Source organism: Gobio gobio (genome assembly GCF_949357685.1).
Source record: "Gobio gobio genome assembly, chromosome: 10".
NCBI classification, from domain to species: domain Eukaryota; kingdom Metazoa; phylum Chordata; class Actinopteri; order Cypriniformes; family Gobionidae; genus Gobio; species Gobio gobio.
In genome coordinates this window covers 4876789-4897418 of record NC_137116.1, presented here as the reverse complement: position 1 = coordinate 4897418, position 20630 = coordinate 4876789, and the positions used below count along the sequence as shown (strand labels likewise).

Sequence of the window (20630 nt, the reverse complement as noted above, 5' to 3'; positions counted from 1 at the left end):
TAGCTTTTAGACACAAATGTAAAGTTAATCAATCGCATATATATATATATATATATATATACTTTATATCTCAACTGTACTATTTTGATTGTTTTTGAAAGAAGTCTCTTCTGCTCACCAAGGCTGCATTTATTTGATCCAAAATACAGAAAAAACTGTATTATTATGAAATATATTTTTACTATTTAAAATAACTTTATTCTATTTGAATCTATTTTAAAATACAATTTATATCTGTGATTCAAAGCTGAATTTTCAGCGTCACTACTCCAGTCTTTAGAGTCACATGATCCTTCAGTAATCATTCTAACATGCTGATTTGCTGCTCAAGAAACATTTGTTATTATCAATGTTGAAACAATTGTGTACAATTTGTTTTCAGGATTATTTAATGAATAGAAAGTTCAAAAGAACAGCATTTATCTGAAATATAGCTTTTGCAACATTATAATTGTCTATACTGTCACTTGATCAATTTAATGCATCCTTGCTGAATAAATGTATTCATTTCTTTAAGCCCCCCCCCCCCCCCCCCCCAAAAAAAAAATCTTACCAACCCAAACCTTTTGAAAGGTAGTATAATGTTACAAAAATTTTCTATTTCAAATAAATACTGTTCTTTTGAACTTTCTCTATTCATCAAATAATCCTAAAGAATGTTTTACACAACTGCTTTCAACATTGATAATAATCATAAATGTTTCTTGAGCAGCAAATCATCATATTAGAATGATTTCTGAAGGATCATGTGACACTGAAGACTGGAGTAATGATGCTGAAAACTCATCTTTGATCACAGGAATAAAATGCATTTTTAAATATATTAAAATAGAAAACAGTTATTTTACATTTTAATAATATATTACAAATTTACAGTTTTTTTTAAATTGTTGTATAACCTAAATGCAGCCTGGGTGAGCAGAAGAGACAAGCAAAATTGTACAGGTTCCATATAAAATGCTAATAAAATATGACAAGAACTCCGAGTTAAACTGCGTCAGAACAAATTCTTGAATAATCGATAATGTCAGATAACTTTGATAGAAAGGTATGTGATGGATTACAATCAACCAATTTAAGTATACGATTAGATATTACCAATTTAAGTCAACCAATGACCAAGCAATGCTTCACATTGTTCAGTCTGTGGTGTAAAAGGTCGCATTAGCAATTACAGAAAAAACACTTCAGCAAAACATGCTCAGGTCAAAGTGTCTGAATCATTTTGGTCACAAATTTTTATAAATTTTACTGGTGGTCCACTGTATGAAGAGTTTTTAGGTATAATATGTCACAGTTTACTTTATTTTGCTACCTTCACTTATATGAACTATAGTGTCCTGCACACACTAGTAAAAAATGGTGTCTGGCGTTTTTAATTCTAAAACTCATTGGGTCTCATTCACTAATTGTGTAGAATATTTATATTTTTCTCATGACAAATTTCTGCTTAATTCACAGCATGTGCATACACATGAATTTGTTCTTATTCTCATTCTATTTTTTTTATATATATATATATATATATATATATATATATATATATATATATATATATATAACATCTAAATACTGTTTACACTTATTGCAAAGACAATACTGCTATTTTTACTTACAGTGTAAATAGAATCTATTACCATTTGCATTTGCACTTAGTTCTTAGTTACTATATTGAAAATGTAGGAACAACTGAAACCACATACACACACATACACGCATATCACATCCTAATCAGTGTGGCCTTACAAGATGTAATTTTATATAAACATATTTAATCTTAAATATATTTCATTATGCAGAAACCTCTTTATAGAGATGGTTTGGGCATGTTTTATGCAAATTACAAACATTGGACACTGGCTCATATAAAAAGTGGCAGATACTATTTGCACCTCAGTGTTGCTGTACATTTAAATGGTATGCAATAATAACATGGAGTATAAATTATTATGTTTATTGTTTATTAAAATTATTAAATGGATGCTGCCTTATTGGGACAATAAAGCCTTTCTACACCTACCCCTAACCGGTTTACACTTTATTATTAAATACACTTTATTTCCACTTTTTGAAAATGTTCTTTTTTATTGAAAATAAATGCCTTTCCGATCTGATATGTGATGGAAAAAGGGAGTAGAGTGAGTTCGGTAGAAGCTGGATCCGAATACGTGTCGATTCGCATCAAATCTTTGTGTCACATGCCGTTTTTATCCCTTTTTTTTATGTTTATTTGGTATTTATTACATTTTCTTATTAGCTTTAGTTTATTTAATTGTAGTTATTTTAATACTTCAACTTACACTATTGTTATACTTTTATTTTTTTTATGGTTTTCCTTTTACGTCATGATAATAACCCTGGTTTGTACGCATGCAGTTCATTCACAAATTTGTGCGTACGCACGGTTACTGAACAAGATTCATCCATCTTCTTTCAACGTCAGATGAAGTTCTTCTGTCAAATCATTTAGAAAATCTAGTTGAGCAATCCTTACTGACGTGTGACCTGCTTACGATGATGAACTCACCTTTCTGACGACATGAAAGGAGAAACAACAGGTCACTTGATGTTGCAACTCACTACGTCATCACACAGATGAAACAATTGACTTCATTCTGGCTTCTTACTTTCTCTCTTTTTGTTTGCCGAGCTCTGAGTGATGGCTGTTTATGTAATTTTGGCAGTAGTAAACTGTTTTTGGGGTGAGTCAGCGGTAGGACTTCAGGAAGTTCTGTGGGTGATGACTTGTAGTTTTCCATGATGATTTAGGCATAACAGCAGCATGACAAAAGGTGAACTTTGTGTTCCTTGGCACGGGGCTGTGTCGTATCTTTAAAACACGATTACGTGATTCTTTTTTAGTACATTCATATTTATTTTATAGTGATGTAACGATACACTCGTGTCACGATTCGCTATAAATCGTGATACTGAACTCACAATACGATGTGTAAAGCAATATTTAAAGCCAAAATAAAGAGTTTTTTTTTACTTTTCTTTATTATTATTAAAATATTAAATAAATATTATAAAATATGATTATTATTATTATTATTGTATTATTATCAGGACCAGTGTTGGGGGTAACTCAGTACAAGTAACTTGAGTTTGCAAGTTACTTTGTTCTCCCGTTTATTGACTGACGCTCTCTTGTCCCAATGTTGAGATAAATCATAATTGCAGAAGCTTTGTGTGTAAACATGATGCTTATTGTAGTTCTAGACTAATGTGAGCAGGCATTTACTCATCTCACTTGCAAAAAAAAGATTCAGTATTGCTCAAATATAATGCAAAATCAGAATACTATGCAAACCTCCAACAATGAAATGTTTATGCATTTAATCTCACTTTGTTGACCAATGTACTTGCTGCTGACCTTAGATGATTCAGTTAAACTATAGCAAAAATGACTTTAGATTTTTAATTTGTATTGATAAAGTGTTAAAAAAAATTATTCAGATTGGCTGTACAGCTAAAAGGTTTGTTAGAATTGCGCGGTCTACTGTACGGACGTGAATTTGCATTTCCTTCAAGCTGAGGCTTATTATTTCAATGATGGTGTGAGAGTCTTTACATTTGCCCAAAAATAGAAGTTTTTTTTGGTTATAAAAAAAACTAAACACAAAAGCAAACAAGCCCAGCCCAGGTGAGAAAAAGTAATGCAAAAGTAACGGAACACATTACTTTTCTTAAAAAGTAACTAAGTAACTCAATTAGTTACTTAAAGGAGTAACTCAATATTGTAATGCATTACTTTTCAAAGTAACTTACCCCAACACTGATCAGGACCCACCAATATTCCCCCATTGCATCATTATATACATTATACATTTTATACATTTATATTCAACATAATATATATTCATTTAATGTAGTAATGTCACTGAAACTCCGTAAACTTTCTTTTTCAATGCAAGCAGCATTCTCTCCCGTTGCTCGCTATGTCCCTCTTCTCCCGCTATTAATGCACTATACATATAAGAATAAACCATGTACAAAATACAAAAAAAATTCAAAATACTTTGAATAATCATACACTGGAACTAAATGTGATCTGGTGATTTAAAATGATGTTTGCGCTTTCACTATAAGGAGTGCCGCTTTAAATAATGTTTGCGCATGTGAGCACGTGATGACAGAGTTTAAATTTTTTGGTGAATTATAGGCCTACCTTATAATTATAGTGAATTGAGCCTTGGATAAAACAACTCTATATCGCGAATCATATTGTTTACATCAACGATACATATCGTTGTATTTTTATGTCGCGATATATCGATTAGCGATATATCATTGCACACCTATTATTTTAGTGCTGTCAATCGATTAAAAAACTGATTCATCGCACATTGTCTGTAATTAATCATGATTAATCATTTAAAAAAAAGATTATTCGTAGTAATTTTACACATTTAATCTTCAAATGAATGTAGAGACAACATTAGACAGTAGCCTATATTGTAAATATTTGTTTAATCTTCTAATAAAAGAAGGCATCACTGATACCAATATTACTGTTGTTTCTATGAAATAGATTTTTCCCCCTCAATTTTAGCCATTACCTTTATAAGCTATGAATTAAAAAAAAAATTTGGCTTTAAAAATATAATAACTTTTAATTTAAGTGAACTTAAAACAATCTTCACATAAATCCATCATAATAAACACATTTCACATTTATCTGCTCTTTAATGTATCAGTGCTCACTTTTTTCTAATGGCTCAGTCAGACCAGTTCAGATTTTTACTTGCCCTGTCAAAATGCACAAAAAAGTTATTGTTTTCGTTGTTTTTGACCTATGTAACCTTGTAAAGGTTATCTAAAGTTATCAAACACTCCACAGTCCTCACTGCATAAATTATACATTAAATATAGATTAATCCTTATTAAAGCTACTAAAGTTATTCAGTCAAAAGCAGTGTCTTTTGTACTTTGATTATCATTAATGACAGATTTTTATTTTCAAACCGGCTATATATAACAACACAAATACACAGGGTTTGGGTTAAATCTTTAATTGTTATTAATCTACAATCAGAGGGAACACAAATGCACATATATACATACGTGTATAAAATCATCCAACTGTGCCAGTGTCATTTCTGTTCTCCACACCAAGTTCTCATTCTCTCTCTCTCTCACTCACACATACACACACACACACACACACACACACACACACACACACACACACACACACCCCTCTCTTTCCATCTCATTAGCTCACACACCTTAGCTTTGACGCAGCCAGCATCGCCGCGTTCCTGTCATCCCCAGCTGTCCATCAATCTTCTGGAGCCATACTTCTGTCACATCAATAATAGTTAGTGTAGATGTGTGCGTGAGACAGGTGCCTGCACTGGCAGCACAGAAAACGTGTTTTTTTTCCTCTCTCTCCAGGTCTACCCCAGCTTGTCTCAGGTGTAATTACTAAACAACACATAAGACAGAGGGGCGAACGGTTAATTGCTACTTCCACTTAAGGAGAGTTGTGAAAACGGGATGGGAATGTGATGCCATTGTGCCATTGTGCCACGTCTTCAGTGCGTTAACACGTTTGACAGGTTCAATGGAGTGTCAATTTAAACCCATACAATTAGGAATGCACAGTGTATGTGATCATAACAGCATTGATCAATATTATATTATTATTTTTAACCACTATAATATTAGGTTTAGAGTGAGTGATTATATTGAATACTCATGATTATTTTGCCGACGTGATTATTTGAATGCCTTTTATTTTTCCAAGTGACCCAATTAAGTAGTCTCAAAGTGAATTTTATATGACTCCCTGACATGATTCAGGCATTCAATTTGATATATTCATTCATCCACTTCAATTTCATATATTTTATTAAATTAAATACAACTAATGTCTTATCCATCAATCATCTGATGTTACACAATAGGGATGGAACGATTACCGGTTTCACGATAAACCACGATAAAATGTACTGACGGTTAGTAATATCATTTAAAAATTAATTATCATTAAAACCGGGCGTGATTATCACGATTTTGAAAACTTGCAGTAAATCCTGTCCAGTCAGCATCAGTCTGGTGCAGGCGCAGCGCCAACGCTGTTTTTGAATGAGAAGAAATGGCATAAGGCAGTGACAGCACTCTGGGGATTGTTCAGCCTTCTAAAAGGACCAAATCTGAGGTGTGGTTATATTCTGGCTTTTAAAAAAGTCCTGAGGGAAACTTAAACGAAGATGGTCACCCTGTCTGCAGAACACTCCAGAAAACGCGTCAAATCTGTGAACGCAAGGCAAGTGGACTTTGACCTCAATACCAAAACTACGTCTGGTATTAATACCACTCACACTCGCCACTTTGAACTTATTATAGTCTTCTCAAAAGCCATCTGTTATGATTGCGTTGCGCATTATAACCAACCACACGTGTCTCTAATAATCAGAGGCGTTCAGATTAGCCAGAGTTTTGTTCAGAGCTCTCACTGAAATCTGCGTTCAAAACGTGCGATGTACGCAGGAGATTCATTCATCATACAGTGGTTGACTGTTTTTGTTCTATTTCAGCAGCGAAAATAGTTTCAAACAAACACAGCAGAACCACAGCGCATCTGATATGACTGGCATAAAGTTGGCTTTACGTTCGAGATTTGCGAATTTAGGGACCGTCTCTAAAGTTACATACAAGATTGGTATACACGTTTCTAACTTCAATAGCATTTGAAGAGAATGACTTACAGTCATAAAACTGAATGTAAAGTGTTCATCTAGGTGTCAGGTATGATCCACACCTTTTGATATTTCATCAAATAAACTGTTAAATCATATGAAAATATGGATGCATTATTTCAGTAGGATACTGTTTGGGCTCGTACACAAAATATGCTAGATATAAATGTGTCATAGCTGATGATGAGAATATGGACTGAGAATATATTTACAGAGATAATATTAGAGATTATATTTACACCAAATTATTATTATTTATGCGTTATGCGTTGCTATTGACGACCATTATAAGGAAGGAAATGCCACAGAATAGAATCTATCTTAAAGTGCATAGAGCTGCTTGATTTATTTGTTGATTTTCAAATGTATAACTTGTTGAAATGTTTTAATTGTGTGCATCTGTTCTTTTTGAACACATTCGTCTCATTTGAACAAAACCGTGATAATATTGATAACCATGATAATTTGGGTCACTATAATCGTGATGTGAAATTTCCATACCGTTTCATCCCTATACACAACTGAATTATAATACTCCACTATCTAGTTGACAAACTTAAATCTCTTAATCTTAAAATATAAAATGCTAAGCATTAAAAGGTCCTTCAGTAAAGCCGTTATGATATTAGTTGTATTAGTCCACAGCCTAAGCAAATGCCCCACTCTTCTCCAGAATGGTAACCCACTGTAATTTAAATCGTTCTATTAATTCTATTAATTGAATATTAAAAGGGGGGTGAAATGCTGTTTCATGCATACTGAGCTTTTTACACTGTTAAAGACTTGGCTTCCCATCCTAAACAGGGACAAAGTTGCAAAAAAAAAGTTTGACGTTTGATGGAGTATTTCTGTGCCAAAAATACTCCTTCCGGTTTCTCATAAGTTTCGGGAAGTTGGTATGGGATATGGGTATATGTGTCAGATGGGGCGGAATGTCCTTGTACGGGCCGTACGGGCTGTACGGGCTCTTCTCCCGGAAGGGCGCGTGCGCGACTAGAGCGAGAGAGCAAACGCTTTAGGGAAGCCGGCTGCGCTGCAGTCACAGGACTTCACGAAATCAACAATGTCACCAAAGATGTGTGTTTTTGGTTGCCATGGCAAGACAATCATGTTTTTCCGGAGCAGCAACGGAGTTGTGCAAGTGTTTGTTTGTTCCCTGAATTTCGGCGACGATGGTTTATAAACAAGGTACAGTTCAAGTCCGGATTTGTAGCTCGCCTAATGCTGAAAGATGGAGAAATCCCAGCGATTAAGGCTCACGTTCGTGTGTTGGAAGCAGGCGGTGAGTAAAAATGCTTCACATGTCTTTGTGTTGTTAGCTATCGATTCCATTGTTTTTCTATGTAAACATGCATAGCTCAACGCAATAACTTCACGCGCTCGTCATTCTTTAGCTCCGCCCGAACGGTACGCCCCCAGCCGCTCTGCTTTTTCCGGAAAGACTCGGTACAGCCTATCTTTCTTTTATAAATATAATAAAACTAAAGACTTTTTGGAGATATGAAGGATGCAATACTTCTCTATAGGTACTCAAGATTGACATGAGATTGACTGAAAAGAGATTGACCCCCCCCCCCCCCTTAAACACTATTAAACACAATCAAGTCTCCCCTTTCCCATATTGCTCAAAAATACATAATATAACACTTTTATACATATAAAATAACAACATTTATTCTCTCTTGATTTAGCCAAATGCAAAGCATGCTGGGAACTAACAAGCCCCGCCCAGTTTCAGTTAATGCATCACAAATCATTCATGTAATCTCACCACAAACAGATTAAGTAAACTTCAATTTGATTTATATTTAAGTGGATTGAACACAATCAAATTAAATTGGCACAAAATGTATAGCAATTGTGTTGCTTTAGCTCATTTTAATCAAGAAAAATCTTTTTTTTCCCTGTTGCACTATTCATTTGCGTCATCAATTATGAAATATTCTTGTGCTCATTTAGTGTAAACTCTTGATAAATACTTTAAGTATTATGGTAAAATATTTATTTACTTAAGTTTTTGCATTTTCTAATAATTTACTTTAATTGATATTTAAACTTTTTTTTTTTTAAATGTCTTAATTTATAGACTTAATTATTAAAATATTGATTTAAATTCAATACCGTTCAGAAGTTTGGGGTCGCTACGATTTTTAAAATGTTTTTAAAGAAATCTCTTATGCTCACCAAGGCTGTATCAGATCAAAAATGCCATACTATTGTGAAATATTACAATTTCAAATAATTTTCTTATTTTAATATATTTTTTAAAATTGTAGTTAATTCCTCTGATGTCAAAGCTACTTTTCAGCTGTGATTTGTTTTTTCTTTAGTGTCACACGACCCTTCAAAAAATATTGTAATATGCCGATTTGCTGCTCAAGAAAAGTTTATTATTATTAATCTTTCTTATTGTTATGTTGGAAACATTATAAAATTAATATATTTCATGCATCCTTGTTGAAAGTATTCTTTTTTTATTATTACATTTTATTAATCTTTCACAAAAAAATGGTATACTGTCCCTAAACTTTTGAATGGTTTTGATTTATCAGTCAATAAATACAATACGCACCTATTAAACATTGTAACTGTTGTTACTAGCAGAGCATTGTGCTGTTGAGATCTGGTGAAAGAGTTCAGATGTGTAGTGTAAAAGCTGAATTGAACATGTAACATCAGGCATGAGATGTTGTGTAGGTTTGCAGTGGCTGGTCATGATAAAAGCTGAAACTGTTGAATCTTCACATCTGTTTGCTGCATTAACATTGGTCCAAACATTTCAGCAGGAACCTTATTCTCATGTCTTTGTGAAGTAGCATCTGTGCCGCAAGCGAAAGAGATTCATACTGCCATATTAGTCATAGTTAATTATATAGGTCAGGATGATCTTTTACCTATAGGACCAGGCCAGGTTTCATTAGACTGTCATTGATTGTAAAGCCCTAAATGTCATTTTTGTCTATTTATTGGAACAATAGTAAAGATTAGACCGGAAATAATACTGGAAGATAAGGATTGAGTCATGTTGCGGACTGGACTTGATTGTCGTGAACATTATTACCGGTACGTTTCATTAATCTGACACATTTCCTATTTAAAACAACATTAGCTTTGGCCTTTGATTTGAAATGAAAGAATTCCGTTCTGACTTTTGAAGTGACCTGATTTTGAGAGATTGTTGTCCATTTAACTTTAGAAATCCATGAAAGAGTGTTGCTTGATTCGGCAAAATTCTGACAACTTGCTCTGTTTAAACTTCACAGCTAACAGCAGGATAAAACAAAAAGGTGAAAAAATGCCATAAGTATCAAATTAAGCAAGTTTCAAAGTTCTCTGAATGAGATTTTATCTGGAGACAAAACCAACCGTTGTGACCTAACTGAAGGACGACCTGTAGGCGTATCAGCGTATCTTTTTTTTTTTTTATTTGTGCATTTGTTGAGTTGGAAGAAAGCCAGACCAATGTTACCATACCTTCACACCCCGAGGGCTGGGGTGTCGAGGTTAGGATCTCTTCAGGTCTGCTAAAGAGTGAAAATTGATTCTCAGACTTCCTGAAAAGCCTTTCTTTATTAGGGCTTAACTTTATTGAACCGAACCCTTACTGTCGTAATACATTTTGAAAGCCCAACCATGCAAAATTTTCATGGGTAAGAAGTGTTCATTGTGTAATGTCAATAGTGAAGCGATGTAGTCACTTTCATACCGAGCTGTTCGACAGCGTGGCCATTTCGCGTGCCCAACTCGAATACTTCGAAAAAATCTGCTTGAGGAAATAATTCTCAAAATTACTGATTAAATGTAATTTTACTGAAATTAGTGGATTTTACCCTTGAAAATTAGCTGAACAACAGTACATGATCACACTTTTACTTTTAAAGAATATTTAAAGGCAGGGTAGGCAATGTGTTCCAGAAACAATTTTTGTTATGCTGTTTGGAATTCTCTTCACAGCCTGATAGCAATCACTAAGTTAAGTGGTTTAAATGTATTTATATTAGGGATCGACCGATATGGATTTTTTAGTGCCGATACCGATTTTTTTTCATCAGACTTGGCCGATGACCGATACGGGCTGCCGATTTTCTTGAGCCGATATTTGGAGCCGATACTGCTTTTGCTCCCTCAATTTACATCATAAAAATGACACAATGATCATGATGATAATTTACAATTTACAATTTAAAAAAGGAACATTTATTGAACTAAAAAAAACAATATTTAACAAATAGTAAAAACAGGTGAGGTAGAACAAGAAAAAAAAAGAGTTCAGTGGTGAAAATAAATTCAGAAAATAAATATTTAAGCATAAATAAAATAATGACACTATTGCACACAGTATCAACAAGCAAGCAGCATAATAAAGTGTACACTGACTGTACTGTATTTAATTTTAAAACCATTTACAACCTAGTCATTTAATGGTTACACTCTAAAAAATTCTAGGTTAAAAATAACCAAGTTGGGTTGAATATTGACTAACCCAGCAATTGGGTTGTTTTGACCCAGCGGTTGGGTTAAATGTTTGCTTAAAACAACCCAATTGCTGGGTTAAAACAACCCAATCGCTGGGTTAAAACAACCTAATTGCTGGGTTAGTCCATTTTCAACCCAACTTGGGTTATTTTTAACCCAGCATTTTTTAGAGTGTAGGTGCACTTAACTTAATCTCTTGTAGAGCAACACCAGCGGTAATTCAGGAAAAAAATCTCCCAATTCTCCACGTGAAACTTCAGTCTTTCGACCTTTTACCATCATGTCAATTCTCAATTGATTTTGATTAATATGCGCAAGGGAGGGAGAGCAAGACAGTTTGAAGACGGTGAGAGCTGCCTGTGGAAGCCTGTCTGTAAATAATGCAAGGGAACGCAGCAGCCTTGTATCGGCCGATGCCAATACACGCAAATATCGGCTCGATATATCGGCCGGCCGATATATCGGTCTAACACTAATTTATATATTATTAGGGATGCACCAAATCCAGATTTTTGGGGTTTGGCCGAATACCAAATCCACTGGTGACTCTGCCGAAACCGAATACCGAATCCTACTCCCATCCTCAGTCCACAATCACAGTAAACACATTAATGAAGTAAACAACGTCCACAGCAGTGTAGGGATCCTCATCTTGCAACATATGCTATGCGGTATTAAAATACAGTCAGTAGTACAAGCTCTAGACTGGTAAGCAAAAAGCGATGAACGAGAGGTTATCTCTGTATTCCCGGGACACCAGTGCCATCCGAAGCCTTTTCGTAGTGTGGTTTTGGTTAAGTTTACTAAAGTAAACATTGTTACGTATGTTCTTCTCGCCACTGTTTCCTGGTGGTTTATAAAACAATTACCCCGAGTCGCCCTCTGTCGTTTCAAAGAACAGCACAACGGAGAGCGCAGAAGGCTGCGGAGACAGACGAAAGTATAAGCAAGGCTTGAAAGGGTGTTTTCTGTCAACAGGCTGCGCTCCAGACTAACCCACATCACTTAGACCTGTTACTACAAAAAACTATTCCGGTTCTTCAAAGCTTCAAACGGATTCAGTGTGTTTTCGTTTTGTCATCTTAAATAGGTAATTATTTAAGTGAAAAATATTTAGTGTAGGCCTATTTATTTTACTCTTTTTATTTATATTTTATCTGATCTGTATGCTGCTGTTTGCACGAAAAAATAAACCCGTGAAAAAAAAAAATATTTTTTACGGGTCACAGACACTCGTCAATCTGCCAATTCAATATTATAATCTTATCAGTTAACGGTTAATAATCGGATAATGAGCAGCGGTTGTCTGTTTGGAACATTAAACGAATGAGCATCCCTACAGCAGTGTATTTATAATTTAATTTAATTTTAAACTTTTAAATCAAGATGTGTTTAATTCTTTGCATTTGTAAAAGCAGACATGATTTTATGAATATTTATTGGCTACTTTTATATTTTGGAGCAACTAACCCAACTCCTACCCTAAACCTACCCACTTCTAAACAAGACAAAATGCGTAACAGGGAAATAAAAGTACATTCACAGGTATTTATAACTGACCAAAACTGTATAAAAGTATTAACTCATGTTGCATTCCAAGTCTTCTGAAGTCATACGATATCTAAAGTAAAGAACAGAGTTGATCTTAATGTTTTAATCGCTGAAATGGTGATCCAGCCGCTCCGTGAACGCACTCATTCATATCTCATTCAAATGATGCATGACTCATTCTGTCACAAGGCACACGAGAGCCAATGACATTTTACAATCAAAGTTGACGTAATGACGCAATTGGTCACGAGACATACGATAGCCAATGCAATTTTACTATGAAATCTGATGTAACATTTCTTCGGGTGGCAATTTTTAAAATTTGATCTTCGGCGGATGGAGAAGTTGAGAAGTTGATGATTTGGGGATTTTCTTCACGCAAATCAATCGTTTGGCCTCAGAACACTTGGAATATTTGTACTTTTTGTATAAATTGTGCCTGCAGTCATATCTGCCTGTTATATCCTGTGTTTTATATCATATACTACACAAATGGTTTGGTATAGGGAAGGGATGGGATGGGGTTGGGTTACGTGTTCAAACGTGTCTAAATAGTGTAAATGAAATTATGCTGGCCGATTAAACTGATAAAAAACCAAAGGTTTCTCCTTGAAAATCAATAAAGCACCCTGCGTGTCGAAAAATGGCGCCTAGGGGTGCCTTTAGCGTCTTCATTGTGACGTGGAAGACACTTGACCATGCTTCAGATTTTGATGCCTTGGGAGTGAGAACGGGTTGAAATAGTAGTCACACTGGAACTGGAGCCATTTCGGAGTATAAACCCTCTTGCAATCCAGAACTGTGAGCACATTATTAGGGTCATGACCTGTGGTTGGTAGTCATTTGCTGTCATGTGTGTTGCATATGTGTGTTTGCCACTGATTCCACCATGGCACACTTGTGTTGTGTGTGTGAGACTGCATCCTGTGAACACCTGAGTCTGCACTGGTTCTGAGTGAATGACCGTCAGCAGTAGCAGACATCAGGAAAGTGCATGTGTGTAAGATCCCCCCCCCCCCCCCCCCCCCAACCCCACCAGCAGACCACAGGAAGACTTGTGGCAGCGGCGACAGCCACTTCTAATTACGCACATCCGCCTTTGATGGCTTCTGAGATGGATTTATGTGGCCCATATGAGAAGATTTGATTTGCTTCTGGGGTTTTCATAGTGAACCTCAAAATTGTCAATGAAATATGAGCTTATGACCGCCTAAATAAGGGTTTTGTCAGCCTTCTTTGAAATGTAGATCCTGAAAATCTTTTACAATTTTTAGCACAAGTACATTTAAAGAATCTTTTATAAAAGTGTGGTCATTTTGTATGTGTACTTATTATTATTTTTTATTTTATATTATAAAATGTTTGTTTTTATTATATTGTATTTATGAAATTATGTTGTTAAATGTTTAATATGTATCTGCCATGTAATAGCCAGTGATGCTGATATGGCAATAAACTTAAATGCTACTACTACTTTGAAATGTAAAAATGGGCTGTGATGGATTTAATATTATAAATGTTATATAAAATTAATGTGAGAAAATAAATGAAATGTATTCTTTACACTAAGGTGAGTTTAAATGTAATGAATCTACCTTATAATTATGCATTTCTGTTTTCCTAGGATTCCATTCAAAATCGGACAACCAAGGAAACAGATTGTTTCAAAAACGGTAAGAAATCCACAGGATTTTCCTGTTCTTTTCCCCATTTTTACAGTTTTCTGTGATTTCTGTGCCACAAAATGGAATTGCAAAAATAATTACTGTTTTCAAACAGGACTCTCAAACAGAATAATATTAATACTTATTTTACATAATATTTTCCAATATAATATGCAATAAAAACTCATTTTAAAACAAAATTTAATAGTATAGTTTCTAAAATGAGCAATCCAAATAAAAGTGTAACTTTTGACGTAACTTTGCAGCTACATGTCAACTAACTCTTATTAGAGTATTAATAGACTATTAGGTAAGGGGAATAAGTTGACATGTTACTTATAGTCAGTAGAATGTATATTGGGGGACCTTTTAAAAAAAAAAAATGTTGTACACGAGCAGGGACGGCCATTTGTAACTTGAATGTGCGATGCTTCCGGTGTCAGCTGCTTTCAGTTATTTTTAGATGTACAAAAGAGATTGTTATGCTGCTTGACATTGTAAGCTGGTGTTCTTATCATATTAATTTAATGTGTTGTTTTAATTATAAACAGTAGCGCAAAATCAAGTTTTTTTTTTTTTTTTTTTACCTTTTACTGCACTGTTATTCTTGTAGTTATTTAAAGAGATAGTTCACACACAAAATTAAAATTCTTACATTAATTTGTCACCCTCATGTCGTACCAAATTTTTAAGACTTTCATTCATCTTCAGAACACAAATAAAGATCTTTTTGATGAAATCTGAGAGCTTTCTGTCTCTCCATTGACAGTTCATGCAACTTCCACTTTGACGCTTCAGAATTTGTATAAAGTGATTGTTAAAATTAAACAAATTTTTTGAAGAGACTCGATCACTTTATATGATGAACAGATTTAATTTAGGCTTTTATTCACATATAAACATTCATCAACTCAACTCATCAACTGAGCTTCAGCTAGAACCAATGAGGTTCATTCTCGTGTTACGCAGCACGTTTGAGCTTCAGCAACAACCAAGAGGTTCATTCTCATGTGTTATGCAGCACATTTTAGCCTAATCAAGAACCAATGAGGTTAATTCTCGTGTTACGCAGTACATTTGAGCTTCAGCAACAACCAATGAGGTTAATTTTTGTGCTACGCAGCACATTTGAGCTTCAAAAAGAACCAATGGGGTTAAAGCTACACTGTGTAACTTTTCCGTCCACTAGAGGTCGCCTGTTCAAAACAAAGGCGTAGTTTGATGACGGCACGTTTAAGCGCAGAATCTCGGGACATGTGGTCTTCACCTCACAGCCAGTGGGAAACAGTCAGGATAGGACTCGGGCAGAAATCATGTTCATGGATGCGATTATTAACATTACTGTAGTGAAGCAGAGCAGGACCGAGTGTTGTGGAGCTGAGCAAGGCCGCAGGAGCGATTGAAGAGCGGGACTGTTATTATGGCATAGTCGCCGGCAGGACTTTTATTATGACACGGTTGCCGGAGCCACTTCCAGTTATGAGTTTGAGGTAACGCAGCTCTGTTTATCGTATTAGATATATCTGAGTGTGTTGAAAAGGAAGTTATGACGTTCGCTCGGCGGCTGCTGTGACACTTGTTCACACTGCAGTGAAAGTAAAGTGTTTCACTGAATAAAAACGGAGACCAAGGGTGACGCAGATATGACGCAATCGACAGGCGACTCCCTCACACGCATAGCTCACACGTCCCGGTTCCGTGGTTAAAATAGCAAATTTCTCACGATTTACAAATAGTTGAAAACATTTGGGATATTCTAAGTACTCAACTGAACAAAATATATAACACTGGCCAAGTGGTTTCTGGATATTTTACTGCAAAAATCCTACATAGTTCACCTTTAAATCTCGTGTTACGCAGTACATTTGAGCTTCAACAAGAACCAATGAGGTTCATTCTCGTGTTACGCAGCACGTTTGAGCTTCCACAAGAACCAATGAGATTCATTCTCATGTGTTATGCAGCACATTTGAGCCTAATCAAGAACCAAAGAGGTTCATTCTCGTGTTACGCAGCACATTTGAGCTTCAAAAAGAACCAATGGGGTTTGTTCTTGCGCGTCATGCAGGGGGGATTGAGCTTCTGTTTATGATCGCTGATCAATGTTTATATGTGAATAATAATTCTGTTATTAAATCGAAATTAGATCTGTTCATATAAAGCAATCAAGTCTCTTCAGAAAATTAGTTTTATGATCTCTTTATGAACTTTTTGAAGCTTCAAAGTGGTAGTTGCGTGAACTGTCAATGGAGGGATCAGAATGCTTTCAGATTTCATCAAAAAGATCTTCATTTGTGTTCCAAAGATGAACGAAAGTCTTACAGGTTTGGAACGACATTCGGGGGAGTAATTTAATGAATTATAAATCATTAAAATTTACTGCGGCAAATTAATCTGAATTCTCGCACATTCACAGAAAATAGCTTACTTCCGCTTTGCGAAATAGCAGCTGGGCCCAGCTTTGGTTCTGGAAGTAATTTTCCCCATTCATTCATTTCTTTTTTTTTCATTGGAACCCGACTTTTGCACTTTATAGTATTTGCTATATATATAGACCAGAATATCATGGGGACTTAATGGTGTGATCTTTTGACTTGGGCGATTATGCAAACACCCTGCAACACTGTAGCATTGCGACGACCATTTTTCTCAGGCATGTGCCACTCACGTTTTCTTCCGCAAATGAAAAGGTCTAGTTTTCCAGTCCATTTGGCTCCAGTGCTGTGGTTAGAGTTTGAGTCATTGTTTGAATAGATCAACTGTGAGTTCATAAGCGCTTCTCTGTTGTGGACACCGTACACTTGTGTGTCCGTAAGTGGGCGTCCTGATCTCTTCCTCATTTTTGAGAGGTCAATCAACATCTTTTTTTCTTATTTTCCCCTCATCACCTCGTTCCCTAACTCGCCTCCTTTCCTGTTACACCACACTTCCATGGTCACCCATGAGTGGGCAGGCCACAGGCCGGACACACGGTCTAAACGGGGTACCGACTGCCTGCCTTTCCAAATATTGTTTATTTACAGACTTTGCCCACCGAACCACAGGACAGGAACCCCTACTGCTGCAATTATAGCATCATTAACCCCCTACACACAGCGGTAGGGTGGCATGGACACAAACTAATGTGGCAACCGAAGGGCACTGCAATAATTACAGGACCTCCTGCAACTGCTGATTTCCAAATGAAAGATTTAGCTTGTTCTGTTTTCTTAATCTTTTTTTTTTATTTGATCTCGTTGGCGTTCTTTAGAGATCTTGCCTAATAGCTAAAAGGTCCCAAACTGATATCCTACTCACTTTTTTTTCTTCTTGCATACATCTATTGGCTTTAAGTTCTGCAGCCCTGTAGATCCTGTTTTTGTGATTACACACCCAAGGGAGCTTGTAGAAAACTAGAGCAGTTTGCCCACACACTTCTTTAAAGAGATCTTTATATCCATTCTTCTCGTTCCACTCTCATATCTCTCTACGTGTTCTCCACAGGTTGAAAGGGACTTTGAGCGGGAATATGAAAAGCTCCAAAAGTAAGTTGACATGTCCGATGTTGTTGTTTTTATTCTTATTCGATGTGTTCTGTTGCCCACAGAGCTTTGAATGTTTCTGAGTATCATTAGCTAGAGTACAGCAAGCACTCAAATATATGTTTTCCCAACAAGAACAAACCAAAGTAGTACATTGATTTTAAAAATAGATCGACATTGGATCTGAAACCTTTTGATTTGATCAAAACCATGGCGCCAGTCTAGGTTTTCCAAAGGATTGCTACATTGGTGACGAGACCCTGATGCATCATTTGTTTCTCCCCAGTCATGACAGAAGATAAGTGAGTCTTGTATATGACACAATGAAAGCATGGTTACAGGGTTCTGAGCGCCCTAAATGAGAGTCTGACGAAATGCCTCCAGCCTTAATCCATATGTATTTTCATGCATAGACCTGTATCTACAGCGTATTTCCTGGCCAGTACACTTCAGGACTGTATAGACCATGTAATCCATGAGTTCTGATTAATGTGAAGGGGTAAATCTCACAAAAAACTCTTAAGGACATATCTAGGTCATATTTCATCCTAAAATTTAAAAGGAAAAAATGCTAAAGTAGGTATACATTTGCTTATATGATGATTTAAATTAAAAACAAAAACATTGCATTACGATTTATGCCTTTACTTTTTAAAATTAAACGTAAATTACAAAAGATTACAATAAAAACATGTAAAGTAAAATTTCTGAAACATTATAGTAATCTGAATTTGAGTGTTAAAGGGTTAGTTCAACAAAAAATGAAAATGATCCCATAATTTACTCACCCTCAAGCAATCCTAGGTGTATATGACATTCTTTTTTCAGACAAATACAATCGGAGTTATATTAAAAAATGTCCTGGCTTTTCCAAGCTTTATAATGTCTGTGAATGGCAGCCCAAAATTTGAAGCCCAAAAAGTGCATCCATCCATTATAAAAGTAATGCACACGGCTCCAGGGGGGTTAATAAAAGCCTTCTGAAGTGAATCGATGGGTTTGTGTAAGAAAAATATCCATATTACATAAGTAAAATATCTAGCTTCCGCCAGACCGCCTTCCGTATTCAACTTACGCAGAAAGTGTAACGCCTCTCGTAGTTCAAAACGCGTCAGACGTCATCAGTTACGCTTTTTCCATAAGTTGAAAATGGAAGTCGGTCTGGCGTAAGCTAAATGTTTTACTTTATAACCTGTTAAATATGGATATTTTTCTTACACAAACCCATCGATTCGCTTCAGAAGGCCTTTATTAACCCCCCCGGAGCGGTGTGGAAAACGTTTATAGTGGATGGATGCACTTTTTGGGGCTTCAAATTTTGGGCTCCCATTCACTGCCATTTTAAAGCTTGGATTAGCCAGGACATTTTTTAATATAACTCCAATTATATTCGTCTGAAAGAAGAATGTCATGGATGGCTTGAGTAAATCATGGGCTATTTTTCACTTTAAAGTGAACTATCCTTTTAATTCCTATGAAATTATTGTCTATGTATATATCATTTATTATTTATATTTCGGGGGCAATGAGATCGGGACATGTTTTTTTTGTGTGATATCCACTCCAGTACGGAGCAATTGAGTAGTTTTAAGAAACCAAATGTTTTTCACAGCTTTGTTTTGCATGCTTATCATATCCCTTTTCTTGTTGAATCAGGTTGGAGGTCGTCTGTAGAGATGTATGTACTTTCTAGCGCCTCACCTAACTCTGTCGCCTTAGTTTCGTTTGTGTAGGTGGAGTCTCAGTCTGTACAAAGAGTTAAAAACCATATATCAATTATACACAAGCACTTGTGTTGTGGGCACGGACATGTAGGGGCCTGAACTCTTGCCTGAGAAGGCCGCTCCTTTGGTTTGATTGCTATCAGAATGCCTCACATTACGCAACAACACACACCCAGAGAACGTGATGCCCGTTGCCTTCATGAAACTCTTTTGTGGTCTTCTTTTTGGGGGGTGCACTTCATAGAGCACTATATTGAACATTATTCGTTAATCAGGTTTAGCTTTATAAATTATAATCTTTCTGTCATCATGTACTCATCTTCATGTCTTTCCAAACCTGTATCTCCTGTATTCTGTGGATCATAAAAGGAGCAATTTTATAGATTTGTTTTCAATGCAGTTACATTAAATGAGGAGCAAAGATTTCAGGCTTCCAAAAATGAGAGATGGGTCTGTCTGCATCCCACAGTCCTACAAACCACACCCCTGCAAGTTACGCCTCCAACTATGTGACGCCTCCTGCAGAGAAACAAGCATGGATGTCATTAGCCAGGTTTCCAGCAGGATTTTTAGCGAAAAAAGGTTTAGCGCATCAAAATGTTTACTGATATAGGCGCATTCAATCTATTATACTCATATTATTAAATTATTGAATTACTATTGATAAGAATAAGATGTGTTACCTCTCAAACATTCATCCTCATTTTTGTAATTTTGTCAGGTTTTTTTTACAATCTAATAAAAGTTTATGAATATTGAATATTCACTTTGTCGATAACAAAACAGCAAAAAGTGGATGGAAACTTGGCTATTGACTGAAACAATCTTTTCAAGTTCTTTTATTTTATGTTTTATGTATGAAGTGTTTGTAAGGTTAAGTTATATTGCTTTTGAATCTAATGAGGTATGAAATAACAGCTATTAATGAAACATAAAGCATAATACCCTAACCCTACCTATTCAATGCAATTAAAATTTACTGTTGAG

The 20630-nt window shown here is 35.6% G+C and overlaps 1 protein-coding gene across 1 annotated transcript in view; it reads left to right on the top strand.

Annotated features, from left to right (window-relative positions):
* Nucleotides 1-20630, top strand: part of bin3 (bridging integrator 3) — an 82368-nt gene that overhangs the window by 12882 nt on the left and 48856 nt on the right. Inside the window, exons 2-3 of the mRNA XM_079827406.1 lie at nt 14359-14407; nt 17882-17922. Coding sequence (XP_079683532.1) covers nt 14359-14407; nt 17882-17922 — 90 coding nt within the window. The remainder of the gene's footprint in view (nt 1-14358; nt 14408-17881; nt 17923-20630) is intronic.